General features: G+C 56.2%; 1 protein-coding gene and 1 non-coding gene across 5 annotated transcripts; both read right to left on the bottom strand.

Annotated features, from left to right (window-relative positions):
- Nucleotides 1–746: 746 nt before the first annotated feature.
- FBXO31 (F-box protein 31) lies at nt 747–19,331 on the bottom strand. 4 transcript variants are annotated; one of them, XM_077288833.1, is made up of 10 exons: nt 18,942–19,331; nt 9,952–10,023; nt 9,544–9,630; nt 6,682–6,758; nt 6,035–6,202; nt 5,762–5,836; nt 5,569–5,678; nt 2,992–3,145; nt 2,464–2,816; nt 747–1,984 (listed from the first exon to the last, which is right to left on the bottom strand). In XM_077288833.1, the coding sequence occupies exons 1-10, from the start codon at nt 19,321–19,323 to the stop codon at nt 1,762–1,764; spliced, it is 1,701 nt and encodes a 566-aa protein (XP_077144948.1). In that variant the 5' UTR covers nt 19,324–19,331; the 3' UTR covers nt 747–1,761. The 4 variants fall into 4 exon arrangements, with proteins under 4 accessions (XP_077144948.1, XP_077144949.1, XP_077144951.1 ...); XM_077288834.1 differs by lacking the exon at nt 9,544–9,630 and having other exon boundaries at nt 18,942–19,329; XM_077288836.1 differs by lacking the exons at nt 9,544–9,630; nt 18,942–19,331 and adding an exon at nt 12,690–12,827 and having other exon boundaries at nt 6,035–6,198.
- A 288-nt stretch (nt 19,332–19,619) lies between these two features.
- On the bottom strand, nt 19,620–19,692 carry TRNAM-CAU (transfer RNA methionine (anticodon CAU)). Its single transcript has one exon. It is a non-coding gene; the product is annotated as a tRNA-Met (tRNA).
- Nucleotides 19,693–23,594: the final 3,902 nt, after the last annotated feature.

The following is a 23,594-nucleotide window of genomic DNA, read 5'->3' as shown; positions in this document are numbered from 1 at the left end:
GGCATTCTCAGTGATGTCACCGCTGATCTCTAGTGATGGATAGGAGGCATTCTCAGTGATGTCACCTCTGATCTCTGGTGATGGATAGGAGAGGAGACATTCTCGGTGATGTCATCGCTGATCTCTGGTGATTGATAGGAGACATTCTCAGTGATGTCACCGCTGATCTCTAGTGATGGATAGGAGGCATTCTCAGTGATGTCACCTCTGATCTCTGGTGATGGATAGGAGGCATTCTCAGTGATGTCACCGCTGATCTCTAGTGATGGATAGGAGGCATTCTCAGTGATGTCACCGCTGATCTCTAGTGATGGATAGGAGGCATTCTCAGTGATGTCACCGCTGATCTCTAGTGATGTATAGGAGGCATTCTCAGTGATGTCACTGCCGATCTCTAGTGATGGATAGGAGACATTCTCAGTGATGTCACCTCTGATCTCTGGTGATGGATAGGAGGCATTCTCAGTGATGTCACCGCTGACCTCTAGTGATGGATAGGAGGCATTCTCAGTGATGTCACCGCTGATGTCTAGTGATGGATAGGAGACATTCTCAGTGATGTCACCGCTGATCTTTGGTGATGGATAGGAGGCATTCTCAGTGATGTCACCGCTGATCTCTAGTGATGGATAGGAGCCATTCTCAGTGATGTCACCTCTGATCTCTAGTGATGGCTAGGAGGCATTCTCAGTGATGTCACCGCTGATCCTTGGTGATATATTTGGTTGTGAGCCATTAACAATTCATTTATGAAGATTTTCTAACACACAAGTTTAATTACAATCAAATCAAAACCTGTACAATGGGGGGCATTTGTTACAATGTCTCAGGAGACAGCAGCGTTATTAACTCTGTAAACAGAAAAAACATAAATAAGATATGATTGCGGGGCGACGTCTGCACAGATCTGACGCCTCCCACAGTTGCACGCTCCGGTTTTGCAGATGATCTCGTACAATCAGCTGAAACCAAACACTAAAAACGCAACGAGGAAAAAAAAAAGTGTAATGAAACCGGCTGCCAGACATGATACATAGAACAGTCAGCCGAGCAAATTCCCTGCTCCTCTGCGCTGCTGCCGCTCATTAGATTGCGAGCTCCTTCGCTCACGGACCTATACGGTGAAATTGCTTTGTTCTAGTATCTAATAATCCAGAAATCCTGATAATCTGACACTTATTTGCAGGAAAGCTGCGTAGACAATGCCGCTCCCCTTAATATAAAGCTTTGGCAGAGCAGCAGATTAAGCCTTTTATTTTCGCCCCGTCATCGTGAACACATTAAAGCTCTATTTTCGGCTTTCGTTGGCGTCAACTGCAGTGGCGGCAGAAACACAGACTGTGGTTATAGCTGCAGTGCCATCTTGTGGTGTTAAGTGTTATTACAAGTAGCAGCCCTAATGCAGGGTATACAGGACACAAGTATACAGGTGTTCTCCAATCCGGTCCACATAATCTGTTTTTTTTTCCTCCAGGTCTTGGAAGCAGAGTTGCATTTTCCTGCTATAGACAGGTGTAGAAAAATAAGGGCTGGTTACTCTGCCCTGATAGTCCCCAGATACGGCCGGCGCCCCCCGTATTTATACATTATTACATAGGTTAGGCGGATTATATACATTACACAAGGTTTCCTTCTTAAAATCATCACTTCATAATTCACAGTTGTCTTATGGTAACTTTGCGATCTGTTGCAGGGCCCGCGGTACACGAGGGGTTACAGCGTACATGCGCCTTGTCCCCGGGATGGGGGGCCGCGGACCCTCTAGGTTGTCCATAGTTGCATAGCTTTCAGCATTTCGTCGAAGGCCTCTAGTGATGGCGGCTGCGAGTTCTGAAATCTGTCCCTCATCCGACTGTACAAACTGAACGACCGCAGCTCCAGCCAGATAAAGCCAAAGCGATCGTCGTCAAAGAGGATGAAGAGGCCGGGGGTCCGCTCCGGGCTGCTGAACCCATGGCCGGCTATCAGACCCGTCCCAAAGAAACTGAAAAAAAAAATACAATAATTCTTATTAAACATTGTCTTTCCTGCTCAAACACAAGGTTTGTTTGTTTTCTTACAGCTGGAAGTTTGTTACAGTTTCATCTAGGTGAAATAATCGTTTGTTGATACATTGTGACAATCGGAGAGCGATGGATGCTGCGACCTGATGCAGCTCACAGAGGATTCTCTGCAGCGGACCCTCAGCTCTATTAGGTCTGTACTTTTTTTTTTTTTTACTGCTTGCTGTCAGTGAATGAAAACAGTATTAATGATTCCGTCCAGAGGTGGACGGGAAAACTGGAGTTTTCTTACAATTGTATCAGGTCTGCACGGTCGCTGCACAGAACTCTGATCGTTTGTTACAATGTATCAGTTGGGAGTTCCATGCTGGAACGATTAGGTCTGTAGAGGATTTCAGCAAGCAGAGATGCTGAACATGGCGATATAAGACGAGCCCCTGCTCCCCTGCACTCTCCTTACCACATCTTGCAGCTTCGGGGGTAATCTTCATTCCTTGCCAACACTTCGTCTGGCAGAGCGAAGGCCTGCTGCTCGGGGGGCTGCACGTCGCCCTGCACGTCCACCTGTCTGTCCTTGGGTTTCGGGGGAGGCGACTCTTCTTGCATCGGCTCCTCTCCCTGGACGCCCGCCGCCGCTGCCTCCTCCTCTTCGCTGCCCGCCAGACGCTGCGCTCTGTTGATTTGCTCATGGATGTCCATGATGAGCCGCGACAACTCCTCAATATTCCGTAAATGTTCCAGGACTGGGAGCCGCACCGGCCGTGTGAGGTCGATTTCAAGCGTAGGCTGCCCGGCGGGAACATTGGGGTCTCCCTACAACCAAGAGCCAAGAAATGACACAACGTCCGTTTCCCTTCCTCCCCTACCAAACTCCATGGAGCCCCCTGAAGAGACGGCCCCATAATGGCGCACAGAAAGACACCAATGATATCCCCTTCTACTGTAGTCTTATCCAAAGCTGCAGTCACAACTCCCCATAAACACTCACTGTGATTTTTGTGGCTTTGGCAAGCGTCCCATGGAAGCTGAGCATGACGATCTCCAGGCCGTGGCTCCCGTAGGTGCCCTTAAAGAAGCCGGGCCTCAGCAGGTCGTCGGGTCGGTTTGGGGGGTGGTAGATGCGCCGGTAGGTAAGGCAGTTGCTGCAGACAAAGATTAGCGGTTATATGATGTACATATGTGTGGCCATATCCCAGCCCACAGGGTCTGCATCTGCTGTGTCCTCCTCGGGGTCCATCTCAGCCAGGAGCCTGTGGGGCCATGTGGCCGTCTCCCCACCTCGAGGTCTGCAAGAGCAGTGTGGCCATCTCCCCCTCGGGGTCTGCATTGGCCGTACGTTCCCTGGAGTCTGCTGGGGCTGTGTGATCATCTGCCCTCAGGGTCTGCAGGGGCTGTGTGACTGTACGCTCCCTGGGGTCTTCAGGGGCAGTGTGGCCGTCTTCCCCCAAGGTCTGCAGGGGCTCTGTGGCAGTCTTCCCACGGGGTCAGCAGGGGCTATTGTGGCCATCTTCCCCCGAGGTCTGCAGGGGCAGTGTGGCTGTCTTCCCCCAGGGTCTGCAGGGGCTGTGTGGCCATCTTCCCCCCGAGGTCTGCAGGGGCAGTGTGGCCATCTTCCTGCGGGGGCTGTGTGGCCATCTTCCCCCGGGGTCTGCGGGGGCTGTGTGGCCGTCTTCCCCCAAGTTCTGCGGGGGCTTTGTGGCAGTCTTCCCCCGATGTCTGCGGGGGCTGTGTGGCCGTCTTCCCCCAGGGTCTGCGAGGGCTGTGTGGCCGTCTTCCCCCAGGGTCTGCGAGGGCTGTGTGGCCTTCTTCCCCCCGAGGTCTGCGGGGGCTGTGTGGTCATCTTCCCCCGGGGTCTGCAGGGGCAGTGTGGCCGTCTTCCCCCGAGGTCTACAGGAGCAGTGTGGCCGTCTTCCCCCGAGGTCTGCAGTGGCAGTGTGGCCATCTTCCCCCGAGGTCTGCAGGGGCAGTGTGGCCGTCTTCCCCCGAGGTCTGCAGTGGCAGTGTGGCAGTCTTCCCCCGAGGTCTCCAGTGGCAGTGTGGCCTTCTTCCCCCGAGGTCTGCAGTGGCAGTGTGGCCGTCTTCCCCCGAGGTCTGCAGTGGCAGTGTGGCCGTCTTCCCCCGAGGTCTGCAGTGGCAGTGTGGCCATCTTCCCCCGAGGTCTGCAGGGGCAGTGTGGCCGTCTTCCCCCGAGGTCTGCAGTGGCAGTGTGGCCGTCTTCCCCCGAGGTCTGCAGTGGCAGTGTGGCCATCTTCTCCCGGGTCTGCAGGAGCAGTGTGGCCATCTTCCCCCGGGGTCTGCAGGAGCAGTGTGGCCATCTTCCCCCGGGGTCTGCAGTGGCAGTGTGGCCATCTTCCCCCGGGGTCTGCAGGAGCAGTGTGGCCGTCTTCCCCCGAGGTCTGCAGTGGCAGTGTGGCCGTCTTCCCCCGGGGTCTGCAGGAGCAGTGTGGCCATCTTCCCCCGGGGTCTGCAGGAGCAGTATGGCCGTCTTCCCCCGAGGTCTGCAGTGGCAGTGTGGCCATCTTCCCCCGGGGTCTGCAGGAGCAGTGTGGCCATCTTCCCCCGGGGTCTGCAGGGGCAGTGTGGCCGTCTTCCCCCGAGGTCTACAGGAGCAGTGTGGCCGTCTTCCCCCGAGGTCTGCAGTGGCAGTGTGGCCATCTTCCCCCGAGGTCTGCAGGGGCAGTGTGGCCGTCTTCCCCCGAGGTCTGCAGTGGCAGTGTGGCCGTCTTCCCCCGAGGTCTCCAGTGGCAGTGTGGCCTTCTTCCCCCGAGGTCTGCAGTGGCAGTGTGGCCGTCTTCCCCTGAGGTCTGCAGTGGCAGTGTGGCCGTCTTCCCCCGAGGTCTGCAGTGGCAGTGTGGCCATCTTCCCCCGAGGTCTGCAGGGGCAGTGTGGCCGTCTTCCCCCGAGGTCTGCAGTGGCAGTGTGGCCGTCTTCCCCCGAGGTCTGCAGTGGCAGTGTGGCCATCTTCTCCCGGGTCTGCAGGAGCAGTGTGGCCATCTTCCCCCGGGGTCTGCAGGAGCAGTGTGGCCATCTTCCCCCGGGGTCTGCAGTGGCAGTGTGGCCATCTTCCCCCGGGGTCTGCAGGAGCAGTGTGGCCGTCTTCCCCCGAGGTCTGCAGTGGCAGTGTGGCCGTCTTCCCCCGGGGTCTGCAGGAGCAGTGTGGCCATCTTCCCCCGGGGTCTGCAGGAGCAGTATGGCCGTCTTCCCCCGAGGTCTGCAGTGGCAGTGTGGCCATCTTCCCCCGGGGTCTGCAGGAGCAGTGTGGCCATCTTCCCCCGGGGTCTGCAGTGGCAGTGTGGCCATCTTCCCCCGGGGTCTGCAGGAGCAGTGTGGCCGTCTTCCCCCAAGGTCTGCAGTGGCAGTGTGGCCGTCTTCCCCCGGGGTCTGCAGGAGCAGTGTGGCCATCTTCCCCCGGGGTCTGCAGGAGCAGTATGGCCGTCTTCCCCCGAGGTCTGCAGTGGCAGTGTGGCCATTTTCCCCCGGGGTCTGCAGGAGCAGTGTGGCTGTCTACCCCCGGAGTTGTGCCCCCTGATTTCCCCCAGGGTTGTGCCCCCCGTCCTGCACGTACTCATACTGGCAGATGTAGATGAACTTCATGAGGATCAGCTCCTGCATGTGCTCGTGGAAGATGTCGTCCAGCGTCCGGCCCAGGTCGTCTCGCAGCCACGTCCGGAATTCCTGTATGCAGATCAGAGTGCTTCATTACAAGACACGGTGGCGGCGGTGATGGCGGCGGTGGCACCATTGGATGCGGCTCCTACCTCCTGACGCCCTCCGGACATTCGGTGGTAGTCCGTCTGCAGACATTTGGTGCAGAATTCGTTTTTCTTGTCCAGCTGTGAGGACGACACAAAACACGTCATAGTTAAAGGGATATCTGTAACGCTTAAAGGGGTGTGTCATCGCTATATGAGCAGGGGGAATCCAACTCTGAGACCCCCATTAACCTGAGAAGGAAAGAACTGCAGCGCTGATGTCTGGGGGTGCGACTTCCCCACGTGCTGTGTCCGTGTGCAGTGTCATGGCCGGCTCACCTGGATCTGCCCGCTGTGGGGCCCCTTGGGCCCGTACATGCACTCCACTGTGGCCGCCTTCTTCTCCATCAGGTGGATCCGGAACACGGGCTTCAGCCTCATGGGCTCGTCCACGTGCGGGTCGTGAGGGGGGAGATACATCCAGCCGATGATGAAGAAGCCGTCTACCTGCAGCAAAGAGACGCAACATGTGGACGGACTCGGGGGCCGCTCTCCGGGGGCCACAGGCAGCCATCAGAGCCTCCATGCAACTTCTTCTCCAGTCACAACCAGAGCTGCATGCAGAAATGGCAGAGTGTCACGTTCCCTTTTCCCACAGCCCAATGCCGCGTCTAGAGTTGGATTTTTGACTGCAGCTCTGGATGTGACTGGAGGATAATACAAAACTCTAGCGTGAGCCGATCCTCACTATGGGGGTCTCATCTGTAGATTTAGACAGTAATTGCAGTTCCTCTATTACTTCTCCACTCACATCCAGAGCTGCATTCAAAATGCTTCTGGATCCAGAACAGGTAAAGCTGTCCCCTCACCAACCACCTCTAAAAGGGTCACCGTCATCTCAGCTCTCTGGTACCTAGGAGGCGGCAGAACTGTGAATGCAGCTCTAGATGTGACTAGAGGAGTAGACGTGACGATCCAGGACTCACCACCACGTTAAGTAGTCCTCCGTACGGGCCGAGGTCGGGCTGCCAGAGACCCAGGATGTCCCGGTACTGGTGCAGCACTACACAGGGAGACAGGAAGCAGAGGAAGAATTACTGCGAATATCGAGCCCAGGCCACAAAAGAACAGGAAAAAACGGAACATCAAACTAGAAATAACGTGAAAAACTAAGAGACCTGGGGAGGCCGGAGCTTGTGGGATAGTGAAGCGGGTGCTGCCCCCCAATGGTGATAATAGATCACTGCACAAAACATGTACTACAATAACAGCTCTACTGAACAGCAGCGCCCCCCAGAGGAAAATTACCATAACCCGTCCTAAGAATTGTAATAAACAAGGAAGGGAAATCCTGGGAGCAGGAAGGACGGACGTCACGAAATCCACAGAGTGACCGACAGCAAGCAAGGGGTTAAATCACTCCAGTCCTGATATTACGCTCCAATAACATATGGAATAATGTCCGGGGGTTATATCAGTACTGGAGCGTTATAAGAGGGGCTGATATCAGTCACATACGGTGTAATGTCTGGGGGTTATATCAGTACTGGAGCGTTATAAGAGGGGCTGATATCAGTCACATACGGTGTAATGTCTGGGGGTTATATCAGTACTGGAGCGTTATAAGAGGGGCTGATATCAGTCACATACGGTGTAATGTCTGGAGGTTATATCAGTACTGGAGCGTTATAAGAGGGGCTGATATCAGTCACATACGGTGTAATGTCTGGAGGTTATATCAGTACTGGAGCGTTATAAGAGGGGCTGATATCAGTCACATATGGTGTAATGTCTGGAGGTTATATCAGTACTGAAGCGTTATAAGAGGGGCTGATATCAGTCACATACGGTGTAATGTCTGGGGTTATATCAGTACTGGAGCGTTATAAGAGGGGCTGATATCAGTCACATACGGTGTAATGTCTGGGGGTTATATCAGTACTGGAGCGTTATAAGAGGGGCTGATATCAGTCACATATGGTGTAATGTCTGGGGGTTATATCAGTACTGGAGCGTTATAAGAGGGGCTGATATCAGTCACATACGGTGTAATGTCTGGAGGTTATATCAGTACTGGAGCGTTATAAGAGGGGCTGATATCAGTCACATACGGTGTAATGTCTGGGGGTTATATCAGTACTGGAGCGTTATAAGAGGGGCTGATATCAGTCACATACGGTGTAATGTCTGGAGGTTATATCAGTACTGGAGCGTTATAAGAGGGGCTGATATCAGTCACATACGGTGTAATGTCTGGGGTTATAGCAGTACTGGAGCGTTATAAGAGGGGCTGATATCAGTCACATATGGTGTAATGTCTGGGGGTTATATCAGTACTGGAGCGTTATAAGAGGGGCTGATATCAGTCACATACGGTGTAATGTCTGGGGGTTATATCAGTACTGGAGCGTTATAAGAGGGGCTGATATCGGTCACATATGGTGTAATGTCTGGGGGTTATATCAGTACTGGAGCGTTATAAGAGGGGCTGATATCAGTCACATATGGTGTAATGTCTGGAGGTTATATCAGTACTGAAGCGTTATAAGAGGGGCTGATATCAGTCACATACGGTGTAATGTCTGGGGGTTATATCAGTACTGGAGCGTTATAAGAGGGGCTGATATCAGTCACATACGGTGTAATGTCTGGAGGTTATATCAGTACTGGAGCGTTATAAGAGGCTGATATCAGTCACATACGGTGTAATGTCTGGAGGTTATATCAGTACTGGAGCGTTATAAGAGGGGCTGATATCAGTCACATACGGTGTAATCTCTGGGGGTTATATCAGTACTGGAGCGTTATAAGAGGGGCTGATATCAGTCACATACGGTGTAATGTCTGGAGGTTATATCAGTACTGGAGCGTTATAAGAGGCTGATGCCTAAGACATTTGTCATGCACCTCCTCCATATAAAGCTCCTTATGTTACTGTCCCTTTATCACTTCCAGGTCTCGGATGTCATCGCCTCCAAATAATAAAAAATGGACGATTGTAAAATCTTTGCCCCCGAGTGACAGAAATGACGGCAATGCAGAAAGTGCGACATCGGACAGAAAAGAGCGGATCCCTATTAATATGGGGGCACGTAGCGCCTCGCGGGGCCAATCACAGGCAGGATACAGTGCGGAGGGTGGGATACAAGGGGGCTCTCCACCCAAAAGTGCATATACAGACAGTAAGAGAGGTGACGGGGGCGACATCCGGCCCCCACTATCGCTCTGACGCCAACAATGTGATTGTTACAATCTATCTCTAGAATCCAGAACTTTATTAAAGGGGCGCTGCTACATATAAAGCGACGGTAGGCCTCTAGGACATGCTTCACGTATCGTGGGGTCCTAATACAGGGACCCCCATCGGGACGGAGACTGATGGGCTACACAGGGGTCTGATGGGGGGCCCACAAATCTGATGGGATCACCCCTTGCTGTCTTCCCACCCTACAATATCCTCCGGCCCTGTCCCGCTCACAGCTGGAGATCTGTCACAATTGTATCCAGACAGGACAACACTAGATGCATTGTAACAAACCCCCAGCTCACAGCAAGCGGAGGTAGTGAGGAAACGATTCTAAGGGGTCAGAAGTGACATATAAAGGCGGAAAAGCAAAGACACGGCCCCCGAGGTCACCTACAGGGGCGCTCCACCATGACGGGCCGACGTACATGACTGTTCTGCACTGCGGGGGTCCCAGAGTCTGATGGCGGAGGACCCCTCTAGGTCAGGTTGTCATGCATTCTGGCAGGACCCTCCGTGAAGCCCCCCGGCATGCAGCCTTAGTCGCTGGGGGTCACAGCACACTGCAGACGTGTAAGAAGCGGCCCCCCATGCAGATACCTACGGCAGGTATACACATCCTGGTAGTTCATGTGCTCATAGTCGGGGAGGATTCTCATAAAACGCCCGGATTTCACCCTCGGATTAATACCTGACACAGTAAGACACAGCAGGTTAGGGGGGCCGGAGGTGAAAGTCTACACACCCCGAGCACCCCTCACTATAGGAGGAAAGAACCAGGGGGATTGTGCCACAAATACTGAAAAACTTGCTACAATGTATCACTGAGGCCTTAAAGGGGCACTGCACCCAAAAAGAAACCCCCTAGTCACATTCTTCATATCGTGCCCCCCTTATTCCTAATCCTGCAGGTGGGGAGGGGGGGGGGCGTCTGATAAAACTATCAATGACTTGTAGCCTGCGGGGTCCCCGGGGGCTCAGCGGGTGTTTGCACAGCGGGGCGGACACTCACGTTTCACGTAAACTTCTTGGCAGGAGACGCCGGTGACTTCCAGTTTCCGTAAGTTTTCGTGGACGCCGTATTCTGGGGAGAGAAAGAACGTGATCAGTAACAAGCGATGGAGAGGCGTCTCTAGTCACATCCAAAGCTGCAGTCACAACCAGCCCATCCTCTGCACTCCCACAGTGCTCTGCTCTCCGGGAGCTAGAAATATGAATGCAGCTCTGGAGGTGACTGGAGGGAAAAAAATGCAAAAGACAGCAGAGGAATGACACAAGCGGGAACCAGAGCGACACTGGGGTAAGAGACACAGAAGGATGAAGACCCCCAGAGTTATATGGAGACATCAACCCCAGCACAGAGTATTTATAGCATGGGATTATACCGATGTCATATCCATGGAAGGATCAGTCAGAAGTGCCCCAGAGCTGGCAGCGAAACGCAGCCCCCCGAGATCCAGCGCTAATCCCCAATTATTCATGGGGACTTAGGAGAACGGCAGCTATGAAAGTGACATGTGCGCCAACGACAACGCAGGAGCCGAGGAAAGGTAATCATGTGAGCGCTGCTCCGGGTGTAACTGAGGATCAGTAATGTAATGTATGTACACAGTGACTGCACCAGCAGAATAGTGAGTGCAGCTCTGAGATATAATACAGGAGGTAACTCAGAATCAGTAATGTAATGTATGTACACAGTGACTGCACCAGCAGAATAGTGAGTGCAGCTCTGGGGTATAATACAGGAGGTAACTCAGAATCAGTAATGTAATGTATGTACACAGTGACTGCACCAGCAGAATAGTGAGTGCAGCTCTGGAGTATAATATAGGATGTAACTCAGGATCAGTAATGTAATGTATGTACACAGTGACTGCACCAGCAGAATAGTGAGTGCAGCTCTGGAGTAGAATACAGGATGTAACTCAGGATCAGTAATGTAATGTATGTACACAGTGACTGCACCAGCAGAATAGTGAGTGCAGCTCTGGGGTATAATACAGGATGTAACTCAGAATCAGTATTGTAATGTATGTACACAGTGACTGCACCAGCAGAATAGTGAGTGCAGCTCTGGAGTATAATACAGGATGTAACTCAGAATCAGTAATGTAATGTATGTACACAGTGACTGCACCAGCAGAATAGTGAGTGCAGCTCTGGAGTATAATACAGGATGTAACTCAGAATCAGTAATGTAATGTATGTACACAGTGACTGCACCAGCAGAATAGTGAGTGCAGCTCTGGGGTATAATACAAGATGTAACTCAGAATCAGTATTGTAATGTATGTACACAGTGACTGCACCAGCAGAATAGTGAGTGCAGCTCTGGAGTATAATACAGGATGTAACTCAGAATCAGTAATGTAATGTATGTACACAGTGACTGCACCATAAGAATAGTGAGTGCAGCTCTGGGGTATAATACAGGAAGTAAATCAGGATCAGTAATGTAATGTGTGTACACAGTGACTGCACCAGCAGAATAGTGAGTGCAGCTCTGGGGTATAATACAGGATGTAACTCAGGATCAGTAATGTATGTACACAGTGACTGCACCAGCAGAATAGTGAGTGCAGCTCTGGAGTATAATACAGGATGTAACCCAGGATCAGTAATGTAAAGTATGTACACAGCGACTGCACCAGCAGAATAGTGAGTGCCGCTCTGGGATATAATACAGGATATAACTCAGGATCAGTAATGTAATGTATGTACACAGTGACTGCACCAGCAGAATAGTGAGTGCAGCTCTGGAGTATAATACAGGAGGTAACTCAGGATCAGTAATGTAATGTATGTACACAGTGACTGCATAAGCAGAATAGTGAGTGCAGCTCTGGAGTATAATACAGGAGGTAACTCAGGATCAGTAATGTATGTACACAGTGACTGCACCGGCAGAATAGTGATTGCAGCTCTGGAGTATAATACAGGAGCTAACGTAGGATCAGTAATGTATGTGCATGGTGACTGTTGTGTGTGGATTATAACCTCTGCGCTGTCACATGATTTCGCATGTCCCCATCGGCAGGCACAAGTACAGGGGCCCCTCTCCTGCAGTGTTATCAGTTGAACTCACACATGTTAAAGGGACAGTGTCAATACAGACTGATTGTACAGATTAAGTACAGGCGCTAGGTGCAGCAAGGTGCGGCCAATCATTTAAAGACAGCTCCCCACCTATCTCTGACTGTCAATCAGATCAAACAAGCACATGAGAAGCCGGATCTGACTGATTACCGGCCATGAAGACCCGAGAGGCAGCACTCGGTCTGAGCCGTCATTCTGTGCTGACGCATCAGGCACCGGATTTGGGTCTGAAAGTCTATAAATCACAAACCAGGAGATTTAAGGAAACTTTCAAAAAGATCCAGATAATCTCCTTTTCCCTGATGCACGGATCCCGGGGTAATCTCCTTTTCCCCGATGCAGGGATCCCAGGGGTTATCTCCTTTTCCCCGATGCAGGGATCCCGGGGTAATCTCCCTCTTCCCAATGCAGGGATCCCGGGGTAATCTCCTTTTCCCCGATGCAGGGATCCCGGGGTAATCTCCCTCTTCCCAATGCAGGGATCCCGGGGTAATCTCCCTCTTCCCGATGCACTGGTCCCAGGGTAATCTCCCTCTCCCTGGATCCCGTGGTAATCTCCCTCTCCCCTGATCCCGGTTGAATATCATTCTCCCTGATGCACAGATCCCGGTGTAATCTTCCTCTCCCCAGATCCCGGTTGAATCTCATTCTCACCGATGCACAGATCCCGGTGTAATCTCCCTCTTCCCGATGCACGGATATCTGGGGGTAATCTCCCTCTCTACGGTGCACGGATCCCGGGGTAATCTCCATTTCCCCGATGCAGGGATCCTGGGGTAATCTCCCTCTCCCTGGATAATCTCCGTCTCCCCGGATCCCGGTGGAATCTCCTTCTCCCCGGTCCACAGATCCCGGTGTAATCTCCCTCTCCCCGGTGCACGGATCCCGGTGTAATCTCCCTTTCCCCGATGCACGGATCCCAGTGGAATCTCCTTCTCCTCGGTGCAAGGATCCCGGTGTAATCTCCCTCTCCCCGGATCCCAGGGTAATCTGCCTCTCCCCGATGCACGGATCCCGGTGTAATCTCCCTCTCCCCAGTGCACGGATCCCGTGTAATCTCCTTCACCCAGGGTAATCTCCCTCTCCCCGATGCACGGATCCCAGGGTAATCTCCCTCTCCCCAGTGCACGGATCCCGGTGTAATCTCCCTCTCCCAGAGTAATCTCCCTCTCCCAGATGCACGGATCCCATGGTAATCTCCCTCTCCCCGATGCACGGATCCAAGGGTAATCTCCCTCTCCCCGGTGGACGGATCCCGGGGTAATCTCCCTCTCCCCGATGCACAGATCCCGGTGTAATCTCCCTCTTCCCGATGCACGGATATCTGGGGGTAATCTCCCTCTCTACGGTGCACGGATCCCGGGGTAATCTCCTTTTCCCCGATGCAGGGATCCCGGGGTAATCTCCTTTTTCCCGACGCACGGATCCCGGGGTAATCTCCCTCTCCCTGGATAATCTCCCTCTCCCCGGATCCCGGTGGAATCTCCTTCTCCCCGGTCCACAGATCCCAGTGGAATCTCCCTCTCCCCGGTGCACGGAACCCAGTGTAATCTCCCTCTCCCCGGTGCACGGATCCCGGGGTAATCTTCCTCTCCCCGATGCACAGATCCCGGTGTAATCTCCCTCTCCCCGATGCAGGGATCCCAGTGGTATCTCCTTCTCCCCGGTGCACGGATCCCGGTGTAATCTCCCTCTCCCCGGTGCACGGATCCCAGGGTAATCTGCCTCTCCCCGATGCACGGATCCTGATGTAATCTCCCTCTCCCTGGTGCACGGATCCCAGGGTAATCTCCCTCTCCCCAGTGCACGGATCCCATGTAATCTCCCTCTCCCAGGGTAATCTCCCTCTCCCCGATGCACGGATCCCAGGGTAATCTCCCTCTCCCCGGTGCACGGATCCCAGGGTAATCTCCCTCTCCCCAATGCACGGACCCCAGGGTAATCTCCCTCTCCCCAGTGCACGGATCCCGGTGTAATCTCCCTCTCCCAGAGTAATCTCCCTCTCCCCAATGCACGGATCCCATGGTAATCTCCCTCTCCCCGGTGCACGGATGCCGGGGTAATCTCCCTCTCCCCGATGCACGGATCCAAGGGTAATCTCCCTCTCCCCGGTGGACGGATACCGGGGTAATCTCCCTCTCCCTGATGCACGGATCCCGGTGTAATCTCCCTCTCCCCGGTGCACGGATCCCGGTGTAATCTCCCTCTCCCCGATGCACGGATCTCATGGTAATCTCCCTCTCCCCGATGCACGGATCCCGATGTAATCTCCCTCTCCCCGGTGCACGGATCCCAGGGTAATCTCCCTCTCCCCGATGCATGGATCCCGGGGTAATCTCCCTCTCCCCGGTGCACATATCCCGGGGTAATCTCCCTCTCCCCGATGCACGGATCCAAGGGTAATCTCCCTCTCCCCAGTGGACGTATCCCGGGGTAATCTCCGTCTCCCCGGTGCACGGATCACACGGTAATCTCCCTCTCCCCGATGCACAGATCCAAGGGTAATCTCCCTCTCCCCAGTGGACGTATCCCGGGGTAATCTCCGTCTCCCCGGTGCACGGATCACACGGTAATCTCCCTCTCCCCGATGCACAGATCCCGGGGTAATCTCCCTCTCCCCGATGCACGGATCCAAGGGTAATCTCCCTCTCCCCGGTGGACGGATACCGGGGTAATCTCCCTCTCCCTGATGCACGGATCCCGGTGTAATCTCCCTCTCTCTGGTGCACGGATCCCAGGGTAATCTCCCTCTCCCCAATGCACGGACCCCAGGGTAATCTCCCTCTCCCCAGTGCACGGATCCCGGTGTAATCTCCCTCTCCCAGAGTAATCTCCCTCTCCCCAATGCACGGATCCCATGGTAATCTCCCTCTCCCCGGTGCACGGATGCCGGGGTAATCTCCCTCTCCCCGATGCACGGATCCAAGGGTAATCTCCCTCTCCCCGGTGGACGGATACCGGGGTAATCTCCCTCTCCCTGATGCACGGATCCCGGTGTAATCTCCCTCTCTCTGGTGCACGGATCCCAGGGTAATCTCCCTCTCCCCAGTGCACGGATCCTGTGTAATCTCCCTCTCCCAGGGTAATCTCCCTCTCCCCGATGCACGGATCCCAGGGTAATCTCCCTCTCCCCGATGCACGGATCCCAGGGTAATCTCCCTCTCCCCGATGCACGGATCCCAGGGTAATCTCCCTCTCCCCGGTGCACGGATCCCGGTGTAATCTCCCTCTCCCCGATGCACGGATCTCATGGTAATCTCCCTCTCCCCGATGCACGGATCCCGATGTAATCTCCCTCTCCCCGGTGCACGGATCCCAGGGTAATCTCCCTCTCCCCGATGCATGGATCCCGGGGTAATCTCCCTCTCCCCGGTGCACATATCCCGGGGTAATCTCCCTCTCCCCGATGCACGGATCCAAGGGTAATCTCCCTCTCCCCAGTGGACGTATCCCGGGGTAATCTCCGTCTCCCCGGTGCACGGATCACACGGTAATCTCCCTCTCCCCGATGCACAGATCCAAGGGTAATCTCCCTCTCCCCAGTGGACGTATCCCGGGGTAATCTCCGTCTCCCCGGTGCACGGATCACACGGTAATCTCCCTCTCCCCGATGCACAGATCCCGGGGTAATCTCCCTCTCCCCGATGCACGGATCCAAGGGTAATCTCCCTCTCCCCGGTGGACGGATCCTGGGGTAATCTCCCTCTCCCTGATGCACGGATCCTGGGGTAATCTCCCTCTCCCCGATGCACGGATCCCGGTGTAATCTCCCTCTCTCTGGTGCACGGATCCCAGGGTAATTTCCCTCTCCCCAGTGCACGGATCCCGTGTAATCTCCCTCTCCCCGATGCACGGATCCCAGGGTAATCTGCCTCTCCCCGGTGCACGGATCCCGGTGTAATCTCCCTCTCCCCGCTGCGCGGATCCCAGGGTAATCTGCCTCTCCCCGGTGCACGGATCCCGGTGTAATCCCCCTCTCCCCGCTGCGCGGATCCCGGGGTAATCTCCCTCTCCCCGGTGCACGGATCCCAGGGTAATCTCCCTCTCCCCGATGCATGGATCCCGGGGTAATCTCCCTCTCCCCGGTGCACATATCCCGGGGTAATCTCCCTCTCCCCGATGCACGGATCCAAGGGTAATCTCCCTCTCCCCAGTGGACGTATCCCGGGGTAATCTCCGTCTCCCCGGTGCACGGATCACACGGTAATCTCCCTCTCCCCGATGCACAGATCCCGGGGTAATCTCCCTCTCCCCGATGCACGGATCCAAGGGTAATCTCCCTCTCCCCGGTGGACGGATCCTGGGGTAATCTCCCTCTCCCTGATGCACGGATCCTGGGGTAATCTCCCTCTCCCCGATGCACGGATCCCGGTGTAATCTCCCTCTCTCTGGTGCACGGATCCCAGGGTAATTTCCCTCTCCCCAGTGCACGGATCCCGTGTAATCTCCCTCTCCCCGATGCACGGATCCCAGGGTAATCTCCCTCTCCCTGGTGCACGATCTGTGTCTCCCCGGTGCACGGATCCCAGGGTAATCTGCCTCTCCCCGGTGCACGGATCCCGGTGTAATCTCCCTCTCCCCGCTGCGCGGATCCCGGGGTAATCTCCCTCTACCCGCTGCACGGATCCCGGGGTAATCTCCCTCTCCCAGGTGCGCGGATCCCGGGGTAATCTTCCTCTCCCCGATGCGCGGATCCCGGGGTAATCTCCCTCTCCCTGGTGGACGTATCCCGGGGTAATCTCCGTCTCCCCGGTGCATGGATCCCGGGGTAATCTCCCACTCCCCAATGCACGGACCCCAGGGTAATCTCCCTCTCCCTAGTGCACGGATCCCGGTGTAATCTCCCTCACCCAGAGTAATCTCCCTCTCCCCAATGCACGGATCCCATGGTAATCTCCCTCTCCCCGGTGCACGGATGCCGGGGTAATCTCCCTCTCCCCGATGCACGGATCCAAGGGTAATCTCCCTCTCCCCGGTGGACGGATACCGGGGTAATCTCCCTCTCCCTGATGCACGGATCCCGGTGTAATCTCCCTCTCTCTGGTGCACGGATCCCAGGGTAATCTCCCTCTCCCCAGTGCACGGATCCTGTGTAATCTCCCTCTCCCAGGGTAATCTCCCTCTCCCCGATGCACGGATCCCAGGGTAATCTCCCTCTCCCCGATGCACGGATCCCAGGGTAATCTCCCTCTCCCCGGTGCAATCTCCCTCTCCCCGATGCACGGATCTCATGGTAATCTCCCTCTCACCGATGCACGGATCCCGATGTAATCTCCCTCTCCCCGATGCATGGATCCCGGGGTAATCTCCCTCTCCCCGGTGCACGGATCCCGGTGTAATCTCCCTCTCCCCGATGCACGGATCTCATGGTAATCTCCCTCTCCCCAATGCACGGATCCCGATGTAATCTCCCTCTCCCCGATGCATGGATCCCAGGGTAATCTGCCTCTCCCCGGTGCACGGATCCCGGTGTAATCTCCCTCTCCCCGCTGCGCGGATCCCGGGGTAATCTCCCTCTACCCGCTGCACGGATCCCGGGGTAATCTCCCTCTCCCTGGTGCGCGGATCCCGGGGTAATCTTCCTCTCCCCGATGCGCGGATCCCGGGGTAATCTCCCTCTCCCTGGTGGACGTATCCCGGGGTAATCTCCGTCTCCCCGGTGCATGGATCCCGGGGTAATCTCCCACTCCCCGATGCACGGATCCCGGGGTAATCTTCCTCTCCCCGATGCGCGGATCCCGGGGTAATCTCCCTCTCCCCGGTGCGCGGATCCCGGGGTAATCTCCGTCTTACCGGTGCGCGGATCCCGGGGTAATGTCCCTCTCCCTCTCCCCGATGCGCGGATCCCGGGGTAATGTCCCTCTCCCCGGTGCGCGGATCCCGGGGTAATCTCCGTCTTACCGGTGCGCGGATCCCGGGGTAATTTCCCTCTCCCTCTCCCCGATGCGCGGATCCCGGGGTAATGTCCCTCTCCCCGGTGCGCAGATCCCGGGGTAATCTCCCTCTCCCCGATGCGCGGATCCCGGGGTAATCTCCCTCTCCCCGATGCGCGGATCCCGGGGTAATGTCCCTCTCCCCGGTGCGCGGATCCCGGGGTAATCTCCGTCTTACCGGTGCGCGGATCCCGGGGTAATGTCCCTCTCCCTCTCCCCGATGCGCGGATCCCGGGGTAATGTCCCTCTCCCCGGTGCGCGGATCCCGGGGTAATCTCCCTCTCCCCGATGCGCGGATCCCGGGGTAATCTCCCTCTCCCCGATGCGCGGATCCCGGGGTAATGTCCCTCTCCCCGGTGCGCGGATCCCGGGGTAATCTCCGTCTTACCGGTGCGCGGATCCCGGGGTAATGTCCCTCTCCCTCTCCCCGATGCGCGGATCCCGGGGTAATGTCCCTCTCCCCGGTGCGCGGATCCCGGGGTAATCTCCCTCTCCCCGATGCGCGGATCCCGGGGTAATCTCCCTCTCCCCGATGCGCGGATCCCGGGGTAATGTCCCTCTCCCCGGTGCGCGGATCCCGGGGTAATCTCCGTCTTACCGGTGCGCGGATCCCGGGGTAATGTCCCTCTCCCTCTCCCCGATGCGCGGATCCCGGGGTAATCTCCCTCTCCCCGATGCGCGGATCCCGGGGTAATGTCCCTCTCCCCGGTGCGCGGATCCCGGGGTAATCTCCGTCTTACCGGTGCGCGGATCCCGGGGTAATTTCCCTCTCCCTCTCCCCGATGCGCGGATCCCGGGGTAATGTCCCTCTCCCCGGTGCGCAGATCCCGGGGTAATCTCCCTCTCCCCGATGCGCGGATCCCGGGGTAATCTCCCTCTCCCCGGGTCCCGGTGTAATGACTTCCTGCTGTCCCGCCCCCTCGGTGGCTCCGCCCTCCCCGGGTCCCCGCCCCTCCCGGTGCCCGGGCCTCACCCTGCCTGCAGCGTCTTCTCCAGATGGTGTCGGTGCTGAGGATCTGGCGGAACTTGCGGCACACCAGGGCGAGCGGCGGCAGCTCGGTGCCGGGCAGGCAAGAGAAGATCTCCACCAAGATCTCCGGAGGCAGCTGCAGCAGAGTGCGGGGTCCCCGGGGAGCCGGCTGCACCTCCACCCGCAGCACCTCCGCCGCCTCCCCGCCGTCCTCCGGCTCCGTCTCGCTGCCTCCTTCTCCCGGCTGCTGCCTCTGCCGACGTCCCCCGGAGTGTACGACCCCGCAGAAGCGGGCACACACCGCCATCCCCGGGAGCTCTGACAGCCGGGCCGCCCACTCCAGGCCTGGACACGCCCACACCAAATGTAAACACGCCCACACCATACGTAAACACGCCCACTGCTTGTCTGGACACGTCTACTGCACACTGAGATACGCCCACTTATTGACGGGGCACGCCCACTCTGGAAGTAGACTTGCCCACCACACATTTGGACACGCCCACTCCATGTCAGGGACGCCCTCATCTGTTTCAGACCCCTATTCCAGGACACGCCCACTGTGAGTGCGGCCGCTTCCTCCTCTCCGGTGTCCGTCAGTCACAGCCGGAGCGGCGGCGGCGGAGACCGAAGAGAAGACGGAAGCAAAACGTAATAAAATACAGACTAAAACATTCATCATGCCCCGTGTGAGGATCGAACTCACGACCTTCAGATTATGAGACTGACGCGCTACCTACTGCGCTAACGAGGCGCTGACTGTGAGTATTTGGAGAGGAGGCTGGAGGAAGAGGAGGCTGCGGAGCACTGGAGGAGGACGAGGCTGTGGAGCACTGAGGAGGACGAGGCTGTGGAGCATTGGAGGAGGACGAGGCTGCAGAGCACTGGAGGAGGACGAGGCTGCAGAGCACTGGAGGAGGACGAGGCTGCAGAGCACTGGAGGAAGAGGAGGCTGCGGAGCACTGGAGGAGGACGAGGCTGTGGAGCACTGAGGAGGACGAGGCTGTGGAGCATTGGAGGAGGACGAGGCTGCAGAGCACTGGAGGAGGACGAGGCTGCAGAGCACTGGAGGAAGAGGAGGCTGCGGAGCACTGGAGGAGGACGAGGCTGTGGAGCACTGGAGGAGGACGAGGCTGCGGAGCACTGGAGGAGGACGAGGCTGCAGAGCACTGGAGGAGGACGAGGCTGCAGAGCACTGGAGGAGGACGAGGCTGCAGAGCACTGGAGGAAGAGGAGGCTGCGGAGCACTGGAGGAGGACGAGGCTGTGGAGCACTGGAGGAGGACGAGGCTGCGGAGCACTGGAGGAGGACGAGGCTGCGGAGCACTGGAGGAGGACGAGGCTGCGGAGCACTGGAGGAAGAGGAGGCTGCGGAGCACTGGAGGAGGACGAGGCTGCGGAGCACTGGAGGAGGACGAGGCTGCGGAGCACTGGAGGAAGAGGAGGCTGCGGAGCACTGGAGGAGGACGAGGCTGTGGAGCACTGGAGGAGGACGAGGCTGTGGAGCACTGGAGGAGGACGAGGCTGCGGAGCACTGGAGGAGGACGAGGCTGCGGAGCACTGGAGGAGGACGAGGCTGCGGAGCACTGGAGGAGGACGAGGCTGCAGAGCACTGGAGGAGGACGAGGCTGAGGAGCACTGGAGGAGGACGAGGCTGTGGAGCACTGAGGAGGACGAGGCTGTGGAGCATTGGAGGAGGACGAGGCTGCAGAGCACTGGAGGAGGACGAGGCTGCAGAGCACTGGAGGAAGAGGAGGCTGCGGAGCACTGGAGGAGGACGAGGCTGTGGAGCACTGGAGGAGGAAGAGGCTGCGGAGCACTGGAGGAGGAAGAGGCTGTGGAGTACTAGAGGAGGAGGAGGCTGCGGAGCTCTGGAGGAGGAGGAGGCTGCGGAGCTCTGGAGGAGGAGGAGGCTGCGAAGCACTGGAGGAGGAGGCTGCGGAACACTGGAGGAGGAGGAGGCTGCGGAGTCCAAGGGGCACTGGAGGCTGCGGAGTCCAGGGGGCACAGGAGGCTGCGGAGTCCAGGCGGCACAGGAGGCTGTGGAGCACTGGAGGAGGATGCGGAGTCCAGGGGGCACAGGAGGCTGCAGAGCACTGGAGGAGGAGGAGGCTGCAGAGTACAGGAGGCTGCAGAGTACAGGGGGCACAGGAGGCTGCCGAGCACTGGAGGAGGAGGAGGCTGCAGAGCACTGAAGGAGGAAGAGGCTGCGGAGCACTGGAGGAGGAGAAGGCTGCAGAGTACAGGGGGCACAGGAGGCTGCGGAGCACTGGAGGAGGAGAAGGCTGCGGAGCACTGGAGGAGGACGAGGCAGCGGAGCACTGGAGGAGGAGGAGGCTGCGGAGCACTGGAGGAGGAGAAGGCTGCAGAGTACAGGGGCACAGGAGGCTGCAGAGCACTGGAGGAGGAGGCTGCAGAGCACTGAAGGAGGAAGAGGCTGCGGAGCACTGGAGGAGGAGAAGGCTGCAGAGTACAGGGGCACAGGAGGCTGCGGAGTACAGGGGGCACAGAAGGCTGCAGAGTACAGGGGGCACAGGAGGCTGCAGAGTACAGGGGGCACAGGAGGCTGTGGAGCACTGGAGGAAGAGGAGGCTGCGGAGCACTGGAGGAGGAGGCTGCAGAGCACTGAAGGAGGAAGAGGCTGCGGAGCACTGGAGGAGGCTGCAGAGTACAGGGGGTACAGGAGGCTGTGGAGTACAAGAGGCACAGGAGGCTGCAGAGTACAGGGGGCACAGGAGGCTGCAGAGTACAGGGGCACAGGAGGCCGCAGAATACAGGGGGCACAGGATGCTGCAGAGTACAGGGGGCACAGGAGGCTGCGGAGTACAGGGGGCACAGGAGGCTGCGGAGTACAGGGGGCACAGGAGGCTGCGGAGTACAGGGGGCACAGGAGGCTGCGGAGTACAGAGGGCACAGGAGGCACAGGAGGTTGCAGAGTACAGGGGCACAGGAGGCTGCAGAGTACAGGGGCACAGGAGGCTGCGGAGTACAGGGGGCACAGGAGGCTGCAGAGTACAGGGGGCACAGGAGCCTACGGAGTACAGGGACACAGGAGGCTGCGGAGTACAGGGGGCACAGGAGGCTGCAGAGTACAGGGGGCACAGGAGGCTGCAGAGTACAGGGGGCACAGGAGGCTGCAGAGTACAGGGGGCACAGGAGGCTGCAGAGTACAGGGGGCACAGGAGGCTGCGGAGTACAGGGGGCACAGGAGGCTACGGAGTACAGGGGGCACAGGAGGCTGCGGAGCACAGGGGGCACAGGAGGCTGCGGAGTACAGGGGGCACAGGAGGCTGCAGGAGGCAGGACCTGACACAGGAGAGGCTGGGAGCCTGGACTCTTAACCATTTGATGACCATATTTACCTTTTTCCTCCTCTTCCTGGTGCAGTGAGAGAACATCCCACAATCGCTACGTGACCCGGTACTGAGATCCTCGCGGTCGCTGTGATTACGGAGAGGATACACTTTTTGTGTTATAGCCTTAGTGTGGCCGTTCTGAGACCCGTCACGTTTTTACCCTTCTGTCCCCGGCGCCGTGCGAGGTTTCGTTTCTGGCGCGTTTCTCATTTTGTGATTCTGGCGTTTTTGTGTTTCTTTTCTTTCCCTTTGTTATTTATCGTCTGATTTGTATCATTTTATATTCTTTATTCCGGACTCTTCCGGATGCAGCGACACCAGACAGGTGAATGGGTTTTATTTTTAAATGGGGGGAGGGGGAGTCTGATTTAAAGTTCTTTATGTTTTTTTAATACTTTCGACATGCTTTTATTTCTTAGTCCTTTAGCGCTCGTACTATACTCTGCAGTGTTACAACATTTGGCGACAGAGCCGGCCGGACTATGGAGGACGACCATGGCAGCCGTGGGGGCTTCAGCAGACCATCAGCACCCAGCCGTCACAACAGGCGCCTCCCAGTGCTGGACTACTGTTTACATTATTATTTTTTGTGTAATATTTTAAAAACTTTTCTTCACAATATTTGTAATATTTTTATTGTCGTTCAATCATCATTTGTTACATAGTGGATTGCAGTCTCTTGGGCCTGTTCATATTTCTTCATATTTCTGTGTGTACCGTTCATGGCCATTTATTCTTATGTGGATGTGCGGCCTTCTTTTTATTCAACAATCTTTTTGTCCATTGATTCTTCTGCTCCCATTATTACTCTTCTGATTTATTTTTATTAATAAAATATTCTATATTACTGTATTTCCTTTTGGACTTGTTGGTCATTTTTTTTTTTCCTTTTCTGTTTTCTCTACGAGGGGGGCTGCATTATACTTCATGAGGGGGCTGCATTATATTCTATGAAAAGTCTGCATTACACTGTATGAGGGGGGCTGCATTTTACTCTAAGGGGGTCTGATTTATACATTATGAGGGGGCTGTATTATACTCTATGAAAAGGCTGCATTATACATTATGAGGGGGCTGCATTATACTGTATGAGGGGGCTGCATTATATTCCATGAGGGGGCTGCATTATACTCTGAAAAGGCTGCATTATACTGTATGAGGGGACTGCATTATACTGTATGAGGGGACTGCATTATACATTATGAGGGGGCTGCATTATACTCTATGAAGAGGCTACATTATAATTTGAGGGGGTCTGCATTATACTCTGAGGGGGGCTGCATTATATTCTTAAGGGGGAT

This window comes from Ranitomeya variabilis, chromosome 2, assembly GCF_051348905.1.
Source record: "Ranitomeya variabilis isolate aRanVar5 chromosome 2, aRanVar5.hap1, whole genome shotgun sequence".
NCBI classification, from domain to species: domain Eukaryota; kingdom Metazoa; phylum Chordata; class Amphibia; order Anura; family Dendrobatidae; genus Ranitomeya; species Ranitomeya variabilis.
The sequence above is the reverse complement of the archived record's forward strand: the minus strand, read 5'-3'. Positions and strand labels throughout refer to the sequence as shown.